General features: G+C 46.2%; 1 protein-coding gene and 1 long non-coding RNA gene across 2 annotated transcripts; both read right to left on the minus strand.

Annotated features, from left to right (window-relative positions):
• Positions 1-9,474: 9,474 nt before the first annotated feature.
• Positions 9,475-13,156, minus strand: LOC144094843 (uncharacterized). Its single transcript, XR_013306597.1, has 3 exons — positions 12,919-13,156; positions 12,142-12,282; positions 9,475-9,582 (listed from the first exon to the last, which is right to left on the minus strand). It is a non-coding gene; the product is annotated as an uncharacterized LOC144094843 (long non-coding RNA).
• A 7,406-nt stretch (positions 13,157-20,562) lies between these two features.
• LOC144094844 (uncharacterized) lies at positions 20,563-25,530 on the minus strand. The gene is made up of 2 exons (XM_077628730.1): positions 25,206-25,530; positions 20,563-20,789 (listed from the first exon to the last, which is right to left on the minus strand). The coding sequence occupies exons 1-2, from the start codon at positions 25,408-25,410 to the stop codon at positions 20,611-20,613; spliced, it is 384 nt and encodes a 127-aa protein (XP_077484856.1). The 5' UTR covers positions 25,411-25,530; the 3' UTR covers positions 20,563-20,610.
• Between the last annotated feature and the right edge of the window lie 508 nt (positions 25,531-26,038).

Genomic DNA, 26,038 nt, shown 5'->3' on the forward strand with positions numbered 1-26,038 from the left:
ATAAAGCTGGCAACTATCGCAGAAGGCTGCCTGTCGATTTTTTCGTCGCTGCGAAGGTGCATTTTCGTCCTCCGCAGAACACAGTGACACGCACGTTCATGTACTTGACGTTGAAATGCTGGCAACCACGGTACATCTATAGATAGCCTGGTGAGAAGTTTCAACTGAGCGAACCTGATAGAGCTTCGCTATACTCTGCCGCATAATCTGCCCTCCAATGGCAAGAACCACAAAACGTGCCTACCACCGACCTACAAAAGAACCCTGATACCATGGAAGATTATATGAGGAGGTGATGGAACTAAGACTCTGAAGGCTAAACTGTAGCAAGCATAGATATTAACGCTGCTATAGCACTGTAATTGCAGCGCCTAGTGTACTTTTATTCAGACAATATGTCACTGCACCCGTGAAACACGTCACGCACGCTCGCGCCCAAAGTTTCTAGTCTAAATAATTAAACATAGCGTACTTATGCTTGAATATACGGATGGACGGAGAGTGTTCTTACTTAATCCACGTAGAGATTCAACGCGTCGCACCACGAACATAGCGCCACTTGAGCAGATTATTTTTCCTTTAGGAACGTTCATTCACAGGTCACGCGCTCACCTTCGTTCTCGACGAGGGCGAAGCGTCGCCGGGCAACTCCACGTTGAGCAGGCAGTACTGGCTCGAAAAAGGCACTCTCCGAGCTTCCGGCGCCCGCTGCTCGCGTTTCATGGGCAGGGCTTCGATGCACTCCGAATAGAACCCCAAGAAGGTGAGACCACCGGTCAAGACGCCGCTGTCCAGTTTCGCCGAACCATCAAACACTGCAGAAATGAACGTGGGCGAACTAAGTGGAACATAGGCATAGGCACGGGAAAGGGCCGCGCACAGAATGAAAGGATGGTGTGTTCGCAGGAGGAAACATAGTTGGGCCCATACTGGAAAAAAGTGTAAATTAGCGAAGCTCGGCGTTGAGCTATAGTTGGTAGGCGCCTGAGAACGTATTGGGCGGTATAATAGCAAGACGCACAAAGAAAGAAAATATGTTGTTCTAGTCTGTCTACCTATAGTCGTCGCAAGCCAGTCGTTGTATTGAAGTAGCACCGAGCGGACAACCTAGAACTGTTCATTAAGATAACGCTGCTTTGTCCTCACAGAAGTGGAGGAGTTCTGAATATCTCTCTGTGAAGCGAGAAACGAGTAGTTGCCTCATTTGAAAGCGTCAGTGCTAAACTGCCCTTCCGTTCAACGAGCTGCTGAATTTGGCTGTTAATAAAACCGCATACTTTCTTGAGCAGCTCGAAACGAGCACAAGGATATAGCCATAGCAAAATCAAACGTATTTACGATGACGGTCGGAAAGCAGGAATATGACAGGCATACAAATATGTAGGGATGGCGTCGACGGCAGTCGCTGGAGCTGCGTTATAGCTCTTCGTGTGAGGCTAACTCACCTACGATATGAAACCGCGTGAGTATCCTTGAAATAATCGCCACTGGCCGACCTGATACAGAAATTTCTCTGTAGGTCGTTCTGCTTTGATCCTAATGGCCGGCTGTTGGTATCGAAGCCAACTTAGAGAAATGGAGGATTCAAGAAATCAGCTGCCGCCAATGGTCAGCGTAGGGTTTATATTGGAGTGGTGCATACGGTTAACCCGTGGGAAACTGCGAAATTGAAATTATGTCACGTAAACGAGTTGAAATGCAATGGCACCACTTGGCAAACTGGGGGGAATTTGTGCTTGTGTTCTTCAGTGAAGCCACAAGATGGCAGCAATTTTTTTTTCCCGAATTCTGTGCCTGTCACTAAACTTAACCACGCGAGTAGTTCTACAAGAAATACGGCAAGATGCGTTACTATGTCCGGCCAAGAATTCGAACTGAGTTTCATTATTAAGAGTTGGAGCAGTGTATTTCTTTTGCTGTGGTCCAAATTGGGTAACACACTCAAATTACATAAGCTTTGTGCGTGCGTGCGTGTGCGTGTGCGTGTGTGCGTGTGTATGTGCTTGCGTGTGTACGCGTAGTTGTAGACCAGTGTTTGTGTTTCATTCTCGTGACCAGCTACCAGCTTAATTTACGCCCCTGGCGCAACTTCCGTGGCCCGTGTTTTATACCCAGGGTGCCTTGTATAGCGTGAGTCAACGCCTCGATGTCACCGACAGTATCCTGCGAAAATAAAACTCAAGCAGTATGCTGCGGGTCGCGCTGCAAAAGCAGAAGTGTTTTTAATCATGGTTTTAAAAATTTTGCTTTAAAGAATTAATCACCTGATATCATTGTTAAGGGGAACAAAAGAACCAGCGTCAGTAATACGGTTTCTATTATTGACTGCTCCTTCACTGGGTTCGTAAAAGAAACCACAAATGAACGAAAGGCATGCAGGCGAGATGGACTTGTGTAGAACTAGGATATACCGCTTTCTTTTTCTCCTTGCTGCTCGAACATACAAGAAACTTGTTAGGTTTTTGAAAGATGGACTGGTAATGTTATCACTGCAATTTGTTTCAGAATGAGAACATTCGAGACGTTTTTAAAGGCAGCAAAGCTGAATCCTTTTTGGCGCTGCTTAAGTTATCTTGGCTCTATCTTGACTCATATGCGCTCGGAACGGGAGAGCAAAAAATGGGTGGAAAGAATTCACTTTGTGGTCCAATTACATGCCTCATATTGCGTTGCTCGCAGCCCTACAAACGAAGTAAGTAGTACGAAGAACGAGACTGCGACTCACTCTTCAGGGCCCACGGTGTGCCATTAGTAAACTCTTGCCCATATCGAAGGATGTGGCTCCGGCAAGGGGCGCTGATCTGCACGCCAGCCGACTTTACCGCCTCTTGGAGTCGATGTAGCGAGAGCACTGGATCACAGGTGGTCAGTTTCGGCAAGGCAATGGACAGGAGGGTCACGGTGAACTGGCAAAAGGCCAGAGAACGAGCCATCTCTGTGACGAAAACACTGCTGCCCTTGCGCGAGTGTCTGTCGACCTCGTGGGCAGTGGTCAGTGCTGGTTATCACAGGTCTTGAGCCGTTTCGTCCAGTTCAGAACGTCCGGGTTACCTGCAGTCAATTTTTGACGGGTCGAAGTGGAACGGCTGGAAAAACAAGTTTGAAACTGTCATGTTTTAAACTCCCATTGCTGCTTCTAAAGTCATGAAGAACATCTAGATATTTTTACGGAGAAAATTCATCAAAAGCATTTTAGTCACTGCTTTTTCTTTCGTACACCAGACCGAATGAATATAGCTACTTTGTACCAAATATTTCTGAGATAAAAATGCCCGCTTTTTAGAGCGCAGCTCTTACGCTGTCGTTACTGCGTTCCGCATCGTTGTAGCCGCCAACGTCGGCGAAGTCGGAGTAACACGCCACCTGACAGGTGGCGTTTGTAGGCGTGTGACAGGTGGCGTGTTTGCAGGCAGTAGCAGAGCGTAAAGCCACCTGCCACGGCGAGAGCGAGGGGTTGAAGAACGGGAAGGTGTGTGTGACCGGAAGCTCTCAGAGGGTGGCTATAGCAACGTAACACGCCACCCGCCGCCGTTGGCCGGTGGCATGTGAAGAGCTGCACTCAAATCTCACATTGCCGACTATCGTAATCGTCTGTAATTTTTTGGATGAGATTGTACTGTTTATGGTTAGTTGTAGACTGTAGCATAGATTGTATTTACGGCAATTCGCAGCAAAACATGCGAGAAAACCACGCACGTAGAAAACGTCACATTGTGGGCGGGTAGAATACTTCATGGCCCAAGACATTAAACAAACGATTTCTTGGGTTATATACAATGAAAAGTTACAGCGGCACTAGGAAGATAGACCGCGCGCAATATTCCCTCCCATCCTTTAACCGTAACAATATAAACTGTACAAAGCGTGATTGCCTTGCTTTACAATGCTTCTTTACACAAAGCTGCCATTCAGATTATGAATCGCAGCTTACCAACATCCCTCAAGAGAAAAGTATACAGCACCTGTATCTTAATGGCTCTCACCTGTGGGGCAGAAAGGTGCAAGCTAACAAAAAGGGTTCAGCTTAAGTTAAGGACAACACAGTGAACTGTGAAAAGAAAAATGATAGGTGTAACGATAAGAGTCCGAAATCGGGCAGAGCGGGCGAGGGAACAAATGTGGGTTAATGACATCCTAGTCGAAATCAAGAGGAAGAAATGGCTTGGGCGAGGCGTGTAATGCGAAGGCAAGATACGCGCTGGTCCTTCACGGTAATGGAGTGGATTCCAAGAGAAGGCAAGCGTAGCAGGGGGCGGCGGATAGTTAGGTGGGTGGATGAGATAAAGAACTTTGCAGGCGTAGGGTGGACGCAGCTGGCAAAGGACAGGGTTAATTGGAGAGACATAGGAGAGGCCTTTGCCCTGCAGTTTGCATAATCAGGCTGATGATGATGATGATGATGATGACAAAGGAAAGAGTATTGTAACAAAGAGCACCACCATACCTGTCCTCTATAAATATCTTCGAAAACTATATGTACTGCTCTACCCTGATAAATTATTTAGAAAATCTTTAATGAAGTATAGCACATCCGTATTCCAAAGTATTAAAAACGGGACGAATTACCCTTTCATGCTCCGCCGCACTGCTATACCGAAGCCTGAAGAATTTGCATAAATTTGCACAAACTTCTAAGAACTTCGAGGAAATGCATCGCCCACCTTCGCGCCCGTGCGTCTTGTTGTGCCGAGAGATGCAGCTAAGAGCCACTGCTGGTTGCTCGGCGAACTTCAGTGTCGTCCTGGAGGCTTTTTGCTTTTCGTCTCACCGGCTCAGCTGAACGTAATAGCCTTCCTTTCGGTTTTGTTGAGCAGACAGTAACACCACACACATCGTTAAACTTGTTCGTGTGCCTTGCGATTCAAATTGGTGTTTGTTTATTGCGCGCCACCTTGCACGGTATAAGTCATCAGCAAAATACAGGCATGTCCCGTGAATTTTATTTAGAACAGCAAGCTGCTCCAGCTTCGGCGGTACGCAGTTTTAGGCCGGATGACGCGAATAGAGTGGCATGAATTCCATTGCACTTCCCTGGGAACTCGAAATGCCCCAATGCCACATGTCTCTGCTGGAGGTGGCCCACTTTTTTGCCACTGCCGCTGACCCGCTTCACTGGCACGGTTTCTCTTTGCAGATGCGAACGCCGGCAGGTGCACAATAACCATCAGCAGCCGGTCGCGGCTTGCTGACCCTGATTCCAACTTGTGTTTTGTGTTTTGTAAAGTTTTATGCGTATAAACCTCTAAGGCTACCGTGCGGCACACAGGAGGTTAAGAATTTGTTAGGTTGTTTATTTGACTTTAATGTTTCCATCCTAGCTTCCTTTGAGAATTTCCTTAGTTCAAGAACCTAAAAATACAGGACTAGTCAACCATTTTCACCCAAAAACAATGCTTTATGGAATGATATGTGCGTTATTTTATTTATTTATTCAAAATAGCACTAAAGACCCTCCAAGGAGAGAAAGGAGTGTTTCCAGTTACCAGCACGAAATTAAAACGTGGTTTACTATTAGCTCATCTCCACATGATTCACATAGGGGCTTGCCTTGCTTCGTCAATATGAAGTTATGTGTAAGGTGTATGCGCCCTATACGAAGACGGCAGACAGTCATTTTCTTGAAACGTGCCTGGCATTCGCTACACATCCATTCACCTAAAATTGGCTTTACCAAGTGCAGTTTGCTATTTACTTCATTGTTCTCAGATTTCAGATGTTGTTCCAGCGAAAGCAATTATATCGGCGGAAGATTCCAGCGACAGCGATAAAGATGAACCTTAATGTTATCGTCAACTAGGCGCCATACATGGCGTCAAACTGTGTGGTACATAAAAATTTTCCCCCGGAATTTACTTCGAAAATTCAACTGTTTAATTCGCTTTCGTGTGTGGACCGCAACCCAACAGAATCACGAAAAAGAGAGTGATGACCTTAGTCAAGGGTGTACGGTATGCCTGAACGGCTGTGCTGGATTTCGCATTCCCAAGACCTGTGAGTTTTTTTTTTAATTGGAACACTTGCCATATGACATAAGTTGGGGCTAGCGGTACACTACAGAATAATCTAGTAGGCCATCCGCAAGTTTTGTGGGTTATGGGGGGCCACCGCTAAAAATCTAATCTTAGAGCCACTGATAAGTTTCGTGATCCTACCCTTCCCGTCATCACATTTTGAAACATCATGGCTGGACCAGTTTGACATTCCCGAGCATTGCCATCGAATCTAGCTTCCCTGTGTATCCGCCTCCGCAACGTCGTTACTATATAAGAAACAAATTAAACTTCTGCGTAGTTGGCACCGTTAATTTCAGTTATTTGTTTTTATTTTTGGTTTTTGAGGAAAGGAAATGGCGCAGTATATGTCTCACATATCTCAGTGGACACCCGAACCGCGCCGTAATAATAATAATAATTGATTTTTGGGAGAACGGAAATGGCGCAGTATCTGTCTCATATATCGTTGGACACCTGAACCGCGCCGTAAGGGAAGGGATAAAGGAGGGAGTGAAATAAGGAACGAAGGGAGAGGTGCCGTAGTGGAGGGCTCCGGAATAATTTCGACCACCTGGGGATCTTTAACGCGCACTGACATCGCACAGCACACGGGCGTCTTAGCTTTTTCCTCCATAAAAACGCAGCCGCCAGACAGGCAAGAATTAAGGTGGGGGTGAAAGAAGAAAGATAGGTGCCGTAGTGGAGGGCTCGGAATTAATTTCCACCACCTGGGGATATTTAACATGCACTGACATAGGACAACACACGGGTGCCTTTGCGTTTCGCTTCTATCAAAATGCGACCGCCGTGGCAGGGTTCGAACACAGGAACTCTGGCTCACTAACTGAGCACGCTAACCACTGAGACACTGCGGCGGGTACAGTTACCTTCGGAGGTAACGTAAACGGACGCTCAATGTAAGCGGGAAACAATCATTTGAACGCGACAGCGTTAAAAGCCCCGTTCACGAGAAGATCCGGTGTCTGCGTTGCCGGCGTTGCAAGCCAAAAATCCCGGGGGTGGCAATGGCAGGTGGTCCCCAGAGAGCAACCTAGGAGGCAGGTGAGCCACCTAGCTCACGTGACGTTGCGGCGTCCTGACAACCTGCCCACTGGATAGTGAGAAAACTGCTCACTATGGCGATGGCAGTTAAATTAATCATTGGTCACTCGCAAAGAGTAAACTGGGCAGCCCAAGGTCCACTGCTGGGAGTATCTGCCGTCGCAGGGTAGTGGCGCATCGCTTAACCGCGGAATATGAGGAATAATATGAAGAGGATTATGAGGAGGAATATGAGGAGTCCCAGAGATCTGTGAATCGTTTGGTTTCTTGTGGTTTAACGTCTCAAAGTGACTCAGGCTATGAGGGACACCGTAGTGAAGGGATCCGGGTAATTTCGAGCACTTGTGGTTCTTCAGCGTGCACTAACACCGCACAGTGCACGGGCCTCTAGAATTTCGCCTCCATCAAAATGCGACCGTTGCGGTTCTATGAACGTAAATTAGCGAATGACCTTCTGAATATATGGGAATTGCAAACCATAATGTTCGTTGTTATGAAAGCAGCCATGTTATGAAAGCAGTCGAGGCAGCCATATTTTTTTCAAGCAGGCCGGTCTGAGAAAAAGGAGCGTGACACTCTGAAAACTTATCCAGTGATTCAATCTAATATGGTTGCCCGAAGGATTATCAGGCAGCAGCCACGCTATAGGCTTGTGTTCTCAGCTACGCTGCTTGATGCTTCATTGAAATTTCCGTGCAGTCAATTCGCTCACTAGCATGGAGTTGCACTGTGTCACGCATTGATGATACTGAGACGAGAGCGTGCTATCTTGCTAAAAGGGAACAAAGTTGCGGTGCGGGCCGTGTGGTGGGCTGTGGCGTTGAAACTCGCGTGCTATCTTCCGTCAGCGCAAAAGCCCCTAATGGCAGACATCGCAGGCGCAATCCATAACGCATGAAGTAGGTGTGGCTGATCTGATGCAGAAGCCAAACTGGACACTTTTTCCAGCTAGGGCCCACACCTCGGTGTCTAGTTGTTTGCATACAGGGATGTATCTATCGAGCAAGCATGAGCAAGTCTGCTGCGGGTATTTGTCGCACAGCAAGAGGTAAAGAAAACTGTCCGAAAACCGGCTGCAGCAGGCCCAGAAATTTTGTAGAAAAGCAAGCACATAACGGAGCTAATTTTTAGTTCGCAATACCAGTTTAGTAATCAAACCTTGTTCTCTCTTTTTAATTTTTTACATAGGAAATCCGGAGAGCAAACAACGATGCGAAGAAAATTTTCAACGCTTGTGGAGTTCTTCGGTGCTTGTGGACTCTAGCATTTCACGATGTCACAATTTCGCATTCAAGCATGTGGTACGTGTACGCCGAGGTCATAGTCACTGTCCCCGTTTCCCGCTCTACTACAGCACACAAGCGGACGCACCTGGCGGAAGAAGCAAGCACTATACAAAGAATTGAGGTTTGGGCACAACAACAAGGCACAGAAACAAAATACCAATAAAGCTTTGCAATAGAGCAATGTAGAAATGTAGCAATATAGCAATATAGAAACAAAATACCTTCGAACGCTGTAATTTCCAGTGCAGAGTCCGCACCCGGTGCATAGAGTGGTGCGGCTTATTTCGTTCTCTATACGGAGATATTGGAAACGAAGTTGCTATATAGCCCGCACCTATAGATAGCCTGCCATGCCCAATATTTTAACTTCATTGCATGTTGTTAGAGATGGGGGTCCCTTGCGCGCCCGACCTTATCAGGCCCACAGGTCCCGCATCCTATAGACCGTTTTCAGGCTATGGCAGAACACTTTGCGGGTGCGCAGTGCAGCGGGAAAACAAAAATACGAGGTACAAGGCATCGCGGCAAAAGGCAAGCAGGTAAGCCTTTCGCGTAGATTTAGGTCGAGGAACTAGCGTTTCCGACCTAGTTATCCAAACGGAATTGTTAAACGTACTACCTCGATGGAAAGAAACGCGAACAACCCGGCGCCAACACGCCCCGCTGTTGGAATTTATTTTCATCGCGCTTATGAAAAAGACGTTAGTGTCGTCCTAGAATGTATTATTGACAAGTCTAGTGTCCTTTTGCTATCACCGAAGTAAAAGCGTGGTGAAAATAAATTGAAACAGCGGAGCGTGTTGGCGTCGGGTTGTTCGCGTTTCTTTCCATCAAGGTAGTACTGTATCGAACAAGGCTGTCCGTTTTTAGGCCAAGTAAGTAGTGTTTTCGACCGAGCTACCAAAACGGATCCAGCCTGGCTCCCTGTCGCCGGCATTTGGAAAATGCGTTAAAATTTGTTGTTCCCGATAATAACGCCAGAGGAATGTAAAATAATGAGTGAGCGAGTGAATGTATGTTTATTTAGATTGGGTGGCTCGTATGCTTAAAGGATGAAGAGGGACTAAAACTTAAATAATTCTTGTGGATCTTTGACGAATACCAAGTCGCTCGTAGAAGTGATAAATGAGACACAAATTTCTTCCAGCAGCGGCTTCGCTGATGCTACCCGGTGCGGCTCGCCTGGTGTCTCCTAGCACCGCTGCTGAATGCGTCGCTGGTCCACATTGGTAACCGCAGCGCTGGGCCACTGAAGAGAGAACAGAGTGCATATTTTTTATTTTTTTATGAGCACGTCTTTCCCGTTACTTTCAGTCGAAAAGTGACATTGTTTCTCAAAATACACTTCATGTCTGTGTTAGAGTCATGGTGTTGTTAGAACATGTCGTACCATACAGATATAAAAGTGCGCCGACACACTTGGCAGTTGAGTTCATCTGAAACAGATTCGCGATGCATGCACGATCATTGCGTGCATCCTGAGATCACGCAACACATAAGAGATCACTTCTTGCACAACGTTCACACGCAATTTAATGCATGCACGTTCTACCTTAAAATCGTAGATAAATTTTAAAAAAATGTCTACTATTTATACAAACGCATCAAAACAAACCACTATCCCGTAAGGCCGTCTCTATCCATGTTAATACTCGTAATGCGCCAGCAACAAATTCAGTTAACATACAGTTGGATAATCGGTGCCCACGACGCGACTCTTCTGCAGGGCCAAACACGATGACGGCTTCGTCAACAGATGTGACTAAATCCTAGCTTATGCTCCACAGCGCTGAAATGAGTGACGATGTTTGAGAAGCCACGTGCAGACAGCGCTTCTCGCTGCATCTGTGCGGGTATCACTGCACTCTCCGCCATTTTGGAGGTCACGAGCACAAAACCCAAACACAGTAGCGTTGGATAAACAAAATACATAAGACCGTGGGGAAAGGCAGATGAGCTATTTAAATGCTTATAGACTCCTAATTATTTGTTGCGCGTTTTGTTCTTTGTAATGACGCGTAATACGTTTCAGGTTTGAGGTGATGAATTTTTTTTTATGGCGCAAGGGCATCTGTGGCCAACGAACGCCATGGCACAAAGTGTCAACTACTCAAGGTGGGGTCAAAGACCCATTTCCCAAACTTTGCACCCCTGTAAAGTCCAGGCTAAAAGAAAGCTTGCACCCATTGTACCCCCGGCGGGTACCCGGCGGCACTGGAGATCGAACCCCGCACCTTCATCATTCGAGGCGGATTCTAAGTCACCGCTGCGCTACCGCGGTTTTGATTCCAACTGCCGAGAGATGGCTATGACGTCAAAGGTTAGCATAGGTTAGGTGAGCCATGAAAAATACTCCAATATAGTCGCTGTCTTAGCTCGGTGGGATCCCAACTTCAGGCTCCTGAAGCAGGATAGATTTAGCGTCTTAGTGAACTAAAAAAGGACGAAGCAGTGATTATGTTGCCCTTTTCTTCATGCCTCACGTTTGTTATGCTGACCTTTGACTTAATATCATCGCTCGTTTTTTGAAACCGAAACCGGAACAGATGAGAGAAGAAATTTGATTATATATTATTTACCGCTCGTAGGAGAATGCCACATGGTGATCCATGTGCAATGATATCTTACTCATTATTACAAAGAAAACATGCAACCGAAATTTTGTGCTCATACTTCTTCAGAGGCAAAGAAACTGCGCAAAACAACGAGACACCGGTTAGAATGCAACGAGAAGAGGCGAAAATAAATACTACTGCGCCAGTACCTACGATTAGTTAAGTGTCACTCAAATCTATGTAAAATATCTTGGCTGGAAGGGACATCGCGAATGAAAAAGATAGATGGAAAGAAAGCAGGAAGAATAGGATGTTCCCAAAAACACCACAAACTATTTAATTTTTAAGCTCGCTAGGATGTTCCCAAAAACACCACAAACAGATTACCAGCATATTCTACTTGCCGGCGCGTCTATTCTCTACTTACACTCGGGGCCTGCTAGCGGCTCTTTGCTCCTGAATCTACGCATATGCAGCACCGCTGATAGCTCCTTATCTCACAGAGTGCATTTCTTTTTTTTTTTTGCAAGAGGGAGTCGCTTTCAGTGCCCCGTGTGCGGACACGGAACATAGGAGCCCGCACTATCGGCGAGTTGTAGCGCGCCAGCGTGGCTGAGAAGCGGCAATTTCTAGAACACTGAAACGTTTATTTGAGGACGGCAAGAGCACGATTTTTGTCGCTCTTCGTGCAAATTTTCGTAATAGGAGTGAATAAAAGCGTGAAAATTGTCGGCAAACTATACCGGCTGGCATTATTAACTGTAAATTACATTGTCCTGGAGCGACTACGCCCTTCAAAACGGCCTTAAAGGCACTGGCCCTATAATTGTAGTAATTAAAATAAGAATTTTAGATAATGTCACAATGTCACGGAGACTCACCTTCAAACTCTAGCGATGGTGGAATACTTGTAGCAATTATCCTGTCCGCTTCTTTTCTTCTAAGCATCTGTTTAGCCTAAAACTCCCAGAGCAGAGCAGAGCAGGACTTCAGTAACGCATGCACAGGCGCAGTGATGGCTTCGCACGAGAAGCCAACTGCAGTGCCCTGAATAAAGTTGCGTAGCGGTAGGCCGATCTCTTCCTCACCAGAAGTTCTGATTGAAGTGCATGGCGTGGCACTTGGAAGCAATGCGGTGCTTTATTGCTTGCTGGTTTCTTCTAATCGCTCGTTTCTACTAAGACCGTATTAAAAACCCGAGTACCTGGAGTTAAATCATACTTCCACCAGAAAGATGTTCCATACCGTAGTGGGTCTTTATTTCGCTCTCGCGTTGATGAAAGACAATGGATTTTGGCTGCCGCTGAGCAAAGGTAGACGGGGCATCCGGTCGTGGAAAAGCTATAGTCCGCCGCCATCATGACAGTGCAGGTTACTTTATCATGCCTGAAAATGGAAATGGAGGGATGTTAAGGTTACGGCGTGGGCTTACTGCCAGGGCATCTTTGAGTTGGCACTGAAATACGTATAGAGAAAAAAAAAACGGCGACAGTGAGGGTGACAGAAGATAAGGCCCTTTGAAACCAGAGCACAATCCTAGAGCTGTGTACTGAAGGCAAGATAACAAACACAGACGACGTCTCTTGCAGACAATCAGCAAAAAAGTACACGCGTGCGTATACGTAAGTGGCACCCACTGGGCACAATACGTTTTAAAGAAATGGTTTTAAGAACACCTCGTAGCCTGCCTACTGACAGACCTTGGGGTTAACACATCCCGCAGTTCTAGCTTCAATTAACAGAGCCTTGAAGCTATTTTACTCGGGCGAAACTGAGCAAATATACAAATAATGTCACCGAAATTTCACTCCATACGCTCACACCACCTTTCATACCTTTTCTGCCCTGTGGCAATAAACATCGTATAAAAAAAAGCTAGCAGTTAGCAATTTTTTATGCACCCACTTACTGAAACCTTCCGAAGTTTTTAAACAAAACCTCGCCTCAAATTCGGAGGATACTTTTCTCCGCACGCGCTCCTTCAACTGATCAATAAGGGATGAAAACTGACAGCTGACTCGCCTTTGACACACCAGGAACCCCCGCATGCTTTGGGACAGCACTCGAGACCAACGGCAGCGCACTCCTCCGGAGTGCATTCACTGTACGAGCAATCGCTGCTCATGTTGATGGGACATAGGGCCACGGCCGGAGCAGAGACCGCACACAGAAGAAGCACGGCCATCGGTACGACGGCGGCGGGCTTCATTTCACTGCATAAAACAGGCCGGCTTGCTGCTCCAACGACGGCAGCTCGCACTGTTGTGGCTGAGCACCGTCGACAACATCGCACTGATAACCGCTGCTTCGCTTGCTATTTCTGAGAAGGAGAGTTCCAACAGCATGATGCTAGCGCTGCATTCCAGACACCTTGCACCATGCACTCTAAACACAAATACACCTATATGGGAGTAGAAAGGGAGTAAGCTGTCCTCTAGCACACTGCCTTTTATAAAAAGGACTGCGCTAGAGGAAAACTTACTTCTTTTTTGTACTTCTTTCTGTTTTGGGTGTGCTTTAAGTGCAGTGCGGAGTGCAACACTCCCATGCGTATATGCATGTGCGGGAAAGCAAGCCGCACACCATTGCGGTAAAAAAAAGGAAACACAAACATGGTAAATCTCTAACTTCCGGGCAGATATGGTCCCTGGAAATAAAATTCAGGGGGCACTTTGTTGACCAAAAGTGCGCTGAGTGTTCCTTCAGTGCGATGTTACTGCTTGTGTCACTGATGTGTGGTTAAGATGTTAAGTACACAATTGTTTGTGTATATTAAACGCTGGAGACACTGGAGTGCATTTGGGAGGCATCCGTATGATTCGACGCCTTTCTTCAAACACTCTCCAGCGTCCTAGACAAGGAGAACTACATGTGCGCTGGCTGGAAGTAGCGTGGTCGTTAGCACGCTCAGGAGCGGAGCAGAAGGATGGTGGTTCGAATCTCATCGTGTACAAAATTTTTTTTCTTATCGAGTAGAAGGGTGTCACGGACGGACGGACGAACACCGCGTGTATGAACCATTAAAGGCTATAGCCTTAATATTTAGGGACCATAATGCAACGTGTGGACTTCGTTTAGTCTGTCGTCGGCAACGGTTTCTTTCTCATCAGGTGTTCCGGGAGTTAATATCATTTCCTTCTTACTAATGTGGGCAAGAGTCGCCATAAAAGTGTCGAACGAATCTTACTCCCCTTTGTGGAGAGCGCTGGATGTTTTCAGTAGAAATTTAAGAGACACATATTTTAAGATACAGGCAAAGTTAAGGTCGCCTTCTCAGAGAATAAAATAGTTACACTAAACACAGGCGTGCTATACTGTGGCAAGGGCTACTGTCGGCGTCATTGGCGAACAGCGGAGAGCGTGACAGGCGGTACCATCAGCGCCACCTGTGAGTCAAGCGCTCATTCGCTTTCGGTGTGCGGTGTTCAAGAATACGTGACCCGCTCACATGTGCTCGACGTTCGCTTGGCACATTTTTATTTGCCGAGACGACCCGAATGACACGGTATAGGCGATTTATTCCTCTTGCATCTAGAGTGCAAGGAGTTGTTCCGCGCTCAAGCTCATTTGTGCAAGTGTGCAGTTAGCAGGTCAGTGCTACTCCGCACTCGTTGATACATGCTCAACGCTCTTCCTGGTCAGTGACGATGTGTACGAGTTTCCTGCGTGTGTGGTTCATATTGAGGCCTATTTATGTCTGTGTTTGTTTTCTCCTTTTCTGGACTTTCATTCTGTAAGCATTTGATTTTACTACAGAACCTTATCCTTCAAATACTGGGAAACTGTGGGGGCTGCACCTCATCAGGATACACTCACGCGGATTGCACTATTCCTCCTTAAGGGACAAAATAAGTTTGATCACAGTTAATTTTCTCCTTTCAGGGGGCTTCAGGGAGTGCAGAGAGAAGAACCAACAGGCAGAAAATAAAGTACAAAAAGGTTGTACTATGGCTGGCACCCAAATTCCAGCAGAAAAGTCCTAGAGCCTCTCTGGTGTCAGTGATTTCACAGCCCGAGCTGCCTACAGCTTAATCATACAATTCGCTGTGAAGACCAGGCATAAGAGGTGATCATGATCAGCCTGACTATGCCCACTACAAGGCAAAGGACTTGTCCATTTACCCTGTACTGTGCCAACTGCGGCTTCCTTATTCCGGCAAAATTCTGAATCTCATCAGCCCCCCCCCCCCCCCCCCCCCCCAAATTTTCAATTGGTAAGCCCCAGAGGGATTCTATTTCCACGCTACATTTCTTGAACTTTTTCTGTTGAAACAAAAAGCGGGAATAACAAGGGCGGATCTATGGGCGACTATTGAAGGAGGCTGTCGCGCAATGCATTCTGGGCCGTTCTGCTTCGAAAATTCGGCTTTTTTTCCCGTGGGAAATTCCTCGCCTGGAGTGCAGTTCACTTTTCCTCTGGAATATGTAATGGAAAAAATTGACTTTGCTTGCGCTATTCTGCGTAAGTCGTGAAACTCAGGGAGTGCAAGCGTGAACGTTGCTTTTTTTAGATGTCGGCCAGTTTCCCTACTTCTTTACTCCGTTGCTTCATGGTACAGTCCAGGAGTCCACCCAGTGTCTTGTACGCGGTTGACTCGCCCCTGAGCGCGACGGAGACCGGTAGTAAAACGGAATACCAAGAGCTGTACTTCATTTTGGTATAAACACAGCGCTCAAGACACAGGCAAGCTAGTAGACGAGACAAGCGCTGACTATCAACTTGAGGGTTCAGTCGAGCAGAACACATATTACAGAGTGTTCGCAGATAGGACTGCAAACAATGAAATTCCCCTCAGGCTCGTCAACATATGAAATTTTACTATTATGATGTTCCTCAGCGTTTGCGTTGTTTTGAAAACCTTTGCCCGTCTCACTCTTTCCTTCCATCACGGTACCGTTAATGCGTTCACCTACTTTAAGTCTGCTGCTGCGCCTTTGTTTACTCTTACCTCTATAAACACACGTACAAAGGCTTTGTCCGCGCCTTACAACCACTCGTCCCACTCGACGACAAAGAAGATTGTTTCTTTCACTCCCTCCTTCGTCCCTTCGCTTGTGGCGCGGTTGAGGCGGCCATCAGGAAGGGACAATTAGTATTTCCCACAATTTAGTGCTGTAACCCGTGCTACGCCTAGACTACTACACTGAATGAATGCATTCCTGCTGGCCTGTGTTTTATCCAATATCGTAAGAAGCCCGTTGAGGTGTTTTCCCGGCGCCGTTCCAGAGAGCATAGAGCCACCGGGCCAGTTGGTGCTGTAAAATGAGACAAATTCAGCGCGAAAACCAGGCGAGGGACACAGGAACACGCATAGAAGACAACAAGCACAGCGCTCGAGAATGTCTTAAGTGTCTTCTTGTGTCGCTCGTGAGGTTTTTGCGCGGAATTCGTCCCATTTCCGGCGTAGTTGTGTTGGTTTCCCACACTAACTGAGACGGTGGATTCTGGGACAAAGATTGTGACCCCGAAATTTTCGTACAAGTGCGTCACTAATTGCGTTCGAATCTGCGTGAGACCAAAGACAGAACTGCTAGTCGCAGCTTGCGCCAGCTATGAGCTGGGCGTCGAACGGTGCACTCTAAAAAGGGTAGTCATTGGTACTAAGTTTGAGGGATCTGTAGGTAGGTACTAGAGGCACTAACAATGACTGCCTTTAGGAACATCCTAAAAATGCACCTTAAACGGGATTTCAAGGCTTATTTCAAACTGTACAGCTTGGCACACCACCTATTACACATAAGTACAAGAAAGCGAACAGGAATAAACAAACAATAAAATATCAGGATTCGAAATCACAACCTTCGGATTGGGAACCGAGTGTGCATGTGACAAATCCTGTGTCGGACGGGGCTGTATAAGAAAAGATAGCTGTACATATACGAAGCACACTGAGTGTTCGTGTTTAAAGTCACATTTTATTATAACTAAATTTTTAAAGCCAAAGCATAATTATTTCACTGCCCTGTGCATCAGCAATAGACTGAGGTAAGTCTTGAAGCATATGCATGATAGTTGAAATTGTGTTTCGAGTCACATGAAAATAGTCGACACGTGTGTAGATAACATGCAACACTTCCGAACCGCAAAACATTTATCATATGTTTATTTCTGATAAACAGTATTCAAAGAGATATGGGAGATTATAAAAAAACGGACGGAAATCGATGGTTTCCTTCGCTTTTCAGGAATGTGCTAACAAGATTTACAGTAACTGGCCGCTGTAGATTACTACCTGCGCAGAAAGACACATATGGCAACAGGCAGCAATGTAGCCTGCATTGTTCTAGTGACAAATACTAGAATATTTCGCTCAAAGATGCTATTAGAGATTTTCTATTCAAAATAGCAATGGCTGCTACCTATTCTTGCGAGGCAGTAAAAAGCTAGTAATCGTCAAGAAAACTTAGTAACAATAGTAGATATTACTTTTCGCTACTTCTTTTTAACACTGTAAGGCTGTCATGCATGACCGTCTGGCAATGATTGTGGGTCCCCAAATTAGCAGACAAGTTCGGGACAGATTGCATTCTAATTTCTGTGAGATCTAGAGCAGGACTGCTACTTATAACATGCGCCAGCCTTGGGATGGGAGTCGAGCCGTCAACCAACATATGCAAGGTTGTCTATGGGAGCGGATGCCTAAGGCATGGGTTCTGTGGAAAGTGGTTGCGGTATCTCTTTGTCAAACTCCTTCTTTGTCACACTCCAGCTCCTTCCACTCTCAGGTTGCCAAAGCTCTCGGGCTGCCGGCACCAGTGGTCCATGACGCGTGCGGTGAGCCGGAGGCTGAGGATCTAGCATAGGTAGGTGGTGGCAAACACGACCACGCTGGCCAACAAGATCAGCTGGAAGCGGCCCTCGCCCACGTAGATGAACTCTAGGCGGGATCGGTGGTGCCCGCGAACCCCGTCGGCGGCTCTCGACCCACCGGCAGATTCTTTGGTTCGGGCGCCGAGTTCCCCGAGGTCCGCGAGGTCCCCGTGATAGAAGAGGATGTCCCTTTCCTTACGGGGCTCATCGTAGAACCACACCGAGGAACGATTCTTCTTCTTCTTCTTCTTCTTCTTCTTCTTCTTCTTCTTCTTCTTCTTCTTCTTCTTCTTCTTCTTCTTCTTCTTCTTCTTCTTCTTCTTCTTCTTCTTCTTCTTCTTCTTCTTCTTCTTCTTCTCCTTCTTCTTCTTCTTCCTCCACCTCCTCCTCCACCTCTTCTTCTTCTTCTTCTTCTTCTTCTTCTTCTTCTTACATGAAATGGAAAGTATAAAAGGTTTTTAAAAACAAACACGAATTTCAGTTTTTTAGGCATGTGCAGATGCCAGCTTTTTACACATGTTCCAAATTCAACCGCGGCCTTCTAGGAAAGCCAGCTCACTTTCATAGAGCAATTTTGACGGGTCACTTACGCATTCCAAGCCCTTTCGTTTGATGAAAAATGCCTCTTTTAACTCACGATCTAAGCTGTCTCAACTTCTGTCTAAAACAACAGTATCTTCTAAGCGAGGCATGCACTTACATTTTTTACAATGAATCGGAAGATTAGATCCAATGCCCTTGTCAAGTGATCGGTCATGTTCCCTCAAACGCTCGTTCAGACACCTTCCTGTTTGGCCAATGTAAACCTTGCCACATGTGAGCGGGATCTGGTAAACCACCCCTTCCTTGCATCCGACAAACATTCGAGCATGCTTGGTTCCACAAGTTTGCCTTTTTGGTTTCTGGTTATTAATCCGAGGACACAAGGAAGCCAGCTTACAAGGGGCGGAAAACACTACAGGGACCTTGAACTTATTCGCCACCTTCTTCAAGTTATGTGCTACATGGTGTGAATACGGGACGACTACAGGTTTTACCCTCCTGTAATCCACCGGAATGTGATGCCTTTTTGTGCCTTTTAGTTTATGAAGCAAGGACTCGGTTACTGCCGACAAGACGGTCTGCGGGAATCCTGCCCATTGCAGCCGTTCGATCTGGAGTTGAAAGCTCCTTTTCATACAATTCTAATGCTGATATGGCTATGGCTCGTTTTACTGTTTTTGAGTGGAATGACTTATATGACAACTGGTCTTTTTTAGCCCATGGGTGGTACATCCAGCAAATTCCATGTTGTACCAAGGTGAGTTCCAGGTCCAAAAACTGCAACTTTTTGCCTTCGGGATGTTCACAGGTAAATTCCAATCCATGGCTTTGCTGCCTAAATACTTCCAGAATATCATTCATGGTGTCAGGGTATGTCGATGAGTCCTGTTTGTTTAAGACGACTAGACAATTATCGACATACCTAAATACCTTCAGAACTTTTCCTTTGTCCAGAACAGTGTCCAAAACTTCATCAACGGCTGAGAGAAAAATGTTACTTAAAATAGGCGCCACACAAGAACCTATGCAGATACCTTTCTTTTGAAGGTAGACCCGATTTTCAAATTCGATCACCGTGACACTTAGGTAGAATTCCAACAACGTTAGAAAACTGTCTATTGACATTCCCAATGTATTTTGAAATGACACCGCACCTTTTTTCTCGATACAAGACTGAACGGCTAGGAATAATTCTTTGTGGGGAATAGAATAAAAAAGATCCTTAACATCGACCGAGAAAACGCTGCCTATAGTTCCACAAGTCTGAAGAAAGTCTATTACATAAGTTTACTTCTTCGTTGCAAAGGGATCCTCTACAACAAGTGAATTCAGATGCTTTGAGAGGAATTGGCTAATAAGGCGTTGCCAAGACTCACGCTCGCTCACAATGCAACGGAACGGTACATCTACCTTATGAGTCTTGGCAGTGAAAAACATGCTTAGAGTCTTTTCCTTGCCCTTACTTATAGCATTTGCAATCTTTTCCAAATCCAGGTTCCTACAGAGGGTGACTGCTCGAGATCTCACTTTTCCCGGCTTGAGACTTGTCACAGCGAAATTTGTTTCCACTGCAGCGCAGGTTTTTTCTTTGTAGCATCCAGGTGGTACCACCACAAAACCTCCTTCTTTGTCAGCTTGTAATAACGGCAGACCTCTGTCCTTGAAAAAAGTGACGACGGTGTTGAACTCCTTTTGGCCCCCTGGGGATTTTTCCGAAGCTGTCTTTGACAGAGCGTCTACTCCGTCCAACAAGCATCTCTCACGGTTCTCCGGCGAAGCTTTTCCAGACACACGCCTGTTCAATGACAGAAGCTCGTGAACCACAGTCCTAGGTGCAAGGCTAAACTTCGGCCCCTTCGCCAGAGACCGGCTCACTTCTTCCGTGACATGCGCCTGCCCCAGTACCTTCACTTCAGCACTGCAGTCCTTGTCAGGTGCCTTAGGTGTGTTATTTAGCATATGGCACCACCAGAATTCTACAGCCTGATCTGCGAGCTTAGTGTATGCCAGGAACGTTTTCTCTGCGATCCATTCAGGGTTTCTAGTGTGAAATGCGACACGTAGACAGTCGTAATAGAGCCGCACTTCGTACCTTCTCCGGTTCCTGCACGAAAATACCTTACATGATTTCCTATAGTATACAGCGAACCCGAATGATGCCTTTATGGCAAGTGTGCGAAATAAAAAAGTATGTTGTGTGTAGGCAGAGAATTTGTTGCGTACGTGCTAGAATTTTCAAAAAAATAAGAATAAATTTATTTGTTCATTCATACATTCATTCATTCATTCAATGCTTGGTAGGCAGCACGTACAGCACATGCACGTCCACGTACAGCACGTCCAAGTCCAGCAGATCTCCGTCACAGCTTCAGGCAGAAAGGGTTGCCGCAGGGCCCGTGGCAGCACGTGGACGCCTTGGACTTACAGTTGAGCTGCAGACAGGTGAGGTTGTTGCGGTGGCTCTCGCACCCGTCCGGAGGGGGAACGAACGTCGGGCATCTAAAGGTGGCTCGCCGGAATCGCGGGAGTCCTCCTGCACCTGGATGACAGGCGAACAGATCATTATTTCGCTCCACCGCTCAAACGCACCTTCTTTTAAAGTTTAGCAATAGAAATCAACAATTGTGTCGACTCCTCAGTAAGAAAATGCTCAAGAGACACCTCAGCCCGGACACCACCACCCCATAACTCCTATTCTATGGCGAATTTCATCACTCCTTCCTTCCTCCATTTCCTCTCTGAAAAGTGAAACGGAACCCTTGACCTCCCATTTCGAGACCTTTTGGTTTTTAGTGGTGCCGAGAAGGCTTCACTAAACGGCTGAAAAGCACTCTTCGTTGCCTAGTTACTTTCGGCAAAGCATGCGCATTAAGCCTTACAACTATGTATGCCTACAGTCCTCTGTTCTAACAATAATAACGCGCAGATTGCTCGCGCAAAAACAGCCTGATATTCATTACACGCGCTGCCACAGTGATACCGCTGACGAGATTAGTTTTTTTCAAGCAAAAAAAAAATGCGAACGGAGAGATTGGAAAACTGAAAAACGAGGCTTTTGATGAAAGGAAGTAGGGCAGTATCTGTCTCACATCATGGCAAACATATAAACCAAGCGCCGTAAAGGTCTGGATAAAGGAGGAAGTGAAATAAGAAAAGAAGAAAGAGGTGCCGTAATGGAGGGCTTCAAAATAATTTCGACTACCTGGGGACCTTTAACGTGCACTGACATAGCACAACACACAGGTGCCCCTAGCGTTCCGCCTCCATCGAAACGCGGCTGCCGCGGCCGCCGCGACCGGGTTCGAACCTGGAATCTCCGGCTCAGTAGCCGAGCTCCATGACTACTGAGCCACAACGGCGGGTGCGAACGAAAGCCTGGTGAACAGCAAAATGGTCAATAAAGCACGAATTTCTTTAGGCCGCAATATTCGATAGTGTGAATTAAGCTCGACCTAAAAACGTCCTTGATTAACGCGAGTGTTTAGTTATTACAATTGGCTGCTAGTCTTATCCTATTCAAATGCAAAGTTCCATACCTTTTGCGGCTCGCGTACTTAAGAGAGATGTATTTTAGCAGCGGCCTATACACGTGGAGCAAAACGAGACGCTGTAGTATTCTGCAGTCCCGAAAGTAACTATATTCATTTATCTTTTTCGTTCCAAAGCTGTACCCTTGTTTTATTGTAGTTCTCCGGGATATTCTAAACGCACAAAAACGAAAACAATGATTGCTGACTAGCGCGTAGAAGACGCGAAGAGAGCTCTAGAGCCTAGAAGAAAGAAAGCGGCACCGGTCAAGCGTGTCGATGCTTCCTAAGACGCCCACCAGAAAACAGCTTATTTAATCAGAGAATACAGCAGTCAGGAGCTGCATAAAAAGCCTCCCGAGTGTTGGCGGCAAGAACCTGCACAAAACAATCTGAGGATAGAGAGCAAGCTTTGTTCCGTCGCTTCTGCAAGCACATTCGCAACCCCGCGCTCCCGTGCAGCGAATCGGAGCCAGTGAACTGGCCAAAAGCGAAGAACGAAAACATACATGTCCAACATTCTCGGACAAAAAATTTCCAAAATTGGGAAATTGTAGGATACATTTATGGTAGTATTGAAGGTATTGGTCCATCTTTCTCATATGTAGGCAAATCTTTCTTTCGAAATGTTTCCATCGATTTCATCGCTGCCATAGAAGACCGATAGGGAATGCTTTTGACGATAGCAAAAATGTTAATAGAAAAAAAAATACGGGACTGCCATCGGGTGATCTGCTGATATATTGATTGTTATAGTGAAGTCTTCCATTATATGAAAAAGTTGCGTTCACATAAAGTTTCCGGCTCAAAAATGCTTTTGTCCAGAATTGTTGGATATGACAGAAAAAGCTGCAACGAAGCGAGGAAACTAAAAAGAATTGCGTAAACAGGGCACGCAAAGCTTGGTTGTGCAAAGAAAAATCTCTAGCAGGTCATAAAAAAGAACCGTGCCGGATTCTCTCCTGATGCAGTGTTTGTGATGCGGGGAGGCCCGCAAAGTTTGTGCTGGTGGTCATGCAGCCAACTTCATGCGCAGTCATTGCAAGAACGAGAAATATTTTGATTTTATGAACGGCGTCTCTTCTTGGCAGTGCACTGTCTCATTCCGCTCCGCGGGCTCGGGCAAAAGGCGACATTTTGAACTATTGCATATAATAACCTTTTACTAGGCTCGCCTTCAGCCCGACTTTTCATATCAAACGAGCGTGATGACAGGATGGTAGCGAATTATTCAGCCATATTTGTTTGTTCATACCCGAGAATAATAAGAAGCATGAACAATGGCTGACTTATAGCTAATGGTATGGGCTTCAGACAACAACACAGATCTAGAGGTTATAGCTGATCCTACGGTTCACCGGTGGGGGGAGACGCTATCGATCAAAGACCCTGGAATCCAGCCCAGGCTAGCGGAAGGGGCAACAGTAGTGGCAGCAACTAACGAAGCAAGACCGACCACCACTAAAATCTATGCTCAATAAAGGTTGCCAACATCATCATCCCGAGATATTTGCTGGTTGATAACAGAATAATGAAAGCATGGGATGATTTGCAAATTTGTGTCGCGTTATCTTTTACTCTATTTTAACTAGCAAGAAAAGATGAGATGTTAACCACCTGATTAGACAAAATAATTTTACTTTTATGCTTAAAAATGAAATAAAGATGTGGGTTAATCATTGTCATTAATCATCACAGTGACTACGGAACGGGAACATCATTTGTCTGCAAGAGTGTGAACGCTGACTCTTGGAACGAGGGGCTTATGAATATGAGTCGGGGACTGGCACCATAATAAGAGGCACAGTTATAATTGTATAAACTGTAAATGGAAGCAGACAACTCGCTCAGCGCTGTGCCTAGCATAGAAGGCCGTAGATGTGTCTAGCTGTTCACGAGCGCGTAATATGACCATCCATACGTTCTTTGCTGAATTTCAAGTACGAAGGAAGTGGTGCAGTAACTGTCGAAGTCGCCAGTTGTGCAGTGAACATTACTCTTCCAACATTTCACGCTCGCAGGGGTCGCAACTGAAGAAAATTCAAGCTCTCCTCTGCTGAAATCGCAACCGTGGAGAAGTCACGGTTCAATGCCAAATAATATAATTGAACAAACTACAACCCAAAAGACAGGACAAAGGAGGAAGAAGCAAAAATTGACAGGCACTCATTATTACCTTATGTGTGGGCAATACGATAGCATTAAAGGCTGTTGATGTGTTTACCACAAGTGACGTCCCTTCCTTCATGGTGACGTCACTGCTGGTCTGCTTATGTCGCTTCCGGTCTGATGACTCCATTTTCCTTCATCCAATGGGCGAACTTTATGAGACTAGTGCCACATTTTTCTTTCGATAAAGCTTTTAAAGTTATCGCATTAATGTAACCGAAGTAACTGGGCACAACTTAAAGTAGTGTACATGCCACAAATGCGCGCGGGGCTAGAGTACGAGCTGAACGAATTAGCTCGACTGAAACCTCGTGCAAATGAACGCAAAAACAGAACTAACTTGCAGGCCCTTGAGCAGGCCACCAAACTTCGCGCGTATATGAGGTCATCACTTTAATAATCAGCGAAAAATCGTTTACTCTTTACTGTAATAAATACTCTTTCATGGAATGCATACATACAACCAATCCGCATTGCGTTGCTATGTTTGTTACTTGGCATGAAAATAGCAAGATAGGAGCGAATAGGACCACCTATATAAAATTTCGCGCTTTGGCATCAATCAGGACTACAGAAAAGCGGGTATTTCTTAAACTATCAGCTGAAGATCCGTGCACGCAGTACATGTTTTCATCCTCGCAGAACGAGCCTGCAGCGACACTGCTGGCGCGCGCTATGTGCATATAGCTGGCTTTCTTGTCCTGAATTTAGAGCTCTGATTTGTTGGCCGCAAGTATTCAGATCTTGTTTGCAAAGTAATCTAAACTGTAGAGCTATCACTGAAAAAAAATTCAGAAATTATGGTTGTAAACGCGGGAAAATACTGTCGGAGATTCGCCAGGAGCATGGCTAGAAGAGGAACAGCTCGCTTTAGGAATGCCCATTGTAGCAAGTAAAGCAGTTAGAAAAGACACAGATAAGATATTCAAAAGGGAAAGAAAAGAAATCGTACAATTTTTTTTGCTTTCTAGTTCCTCTGATCAAAAGTTCGCGTATTCGTTGCTCATTTATAGCTTAAATCCAGATGCGCTGATATCAAAGTTGATCTTTGGTGTGAAAAATTGCTCTTTCGCACGACACACAGCTTCACGTTCATAGTATTCCAGCGCAACGGCACTTAGCCAAAGAAAAGAAGACGGAAAAGAAAAAGGACGAACACAGCACTGGAATACTATGAATGTGAATCAAGATTACCAACTAGCCCAAGAACTGACTCTACTGAAGACACACAGCTTCTAAGAGGCATTCAGTATCCGTACCTTCAACGCACCAAGACCCTCCGCAGGGCTTGGGGCAGCACTCGAGACCACGGGCCGCGCAGCTTTCCGGAGTACAGGTGGTGTAGGCGCAGTTGCTGTACACTCTTCGGTTCCTCGGGCACGCCGCCTCAGACAAGGACATCGCGCACAGGACCAGTGTGAGGACAGCGAGAGCGGGACATGGTGCTGAGAAAAACCACTTCATGTCTGCACAGAGCGTGTCTATCCTAACAAAGAGGCGCTGCGAGCTGAAGTCCAAGTCCTCCTAGCTTTGATTCAGGCGCGCGACACTGGAAGGCGCGGCGTAGAGCGCAAACACGCACGCTGACTTGAGAAGCAGCGCACTTGTTGTATATAACGCAGCTAAGTACTACCCTTACTTTGGAGGTGCGAAGGGTAAGGAAAAAGAAAAGGAGGATGGACCCAGTTCATCCCCTTTCTTATCACGCGTACTCTCCGGTTGCAAACGCGCTCGCAGTCGCCTCGCTACTTCTTTCCACTGCTTATTTTTTTCTGCATTCCATCCGGCCTTGCACTTTTGTATACGTCCCACAGCTGTTGCCGTATTCTTTCAGCATTCGTGCGCCTGCATGTACTGTTTTGTCGGCATCGCCTGTTTTCTTCCTTGAGGCGATTCTGATTTTTTCTCGTAGCCCTTTCCCTCTCTTGTCTCGTCTCACGGCGAGGCGACCAAACGCACGTGTCGACGCCCATTGGCGAGGGGCAGGAAATGCCCCGCTTGCTTCCGTCGGTGGAGAGGGGGCGTTCCTATCGGCAGCGAGCCACGCACTTGGGCACTTCGTACGTGTTAATAAATGTTAATAGATAAATGT

Source organism: Amblyomma americanum, chromosome 6 (assembly GCF_052857255.1).
Source record: "Amblyomma americanum isolate KBUSLIRL-KWMA chromosome 6, ASM5285725v1, whole genome shotgun sequence".
Taxonomy (NCBI): Eukaryota; Metazoa; Arthropoda; class Arachnida; order Ixodida; family Ixodidae; genus Amblyomma; species Amblyomma americanum.

Bases quoted from the DNA above. Each gene is read 5' to 3' on its own strand.
- LOC144094844 (XM_077628730.1), bottom strand. From the start codon at position 25,410: ATGAAGTGGTTTTTCTCAGCACCATGTCCCGCTCTCGCTGTCCTCACA. The intron at 20,790-25,205 runs GTACGGATACTG...CCTGTCATCCAG, and splicing joins AGGGTCTTGGTGCGTTGAAG to GTGCAGGAGGACTCCCGCGA.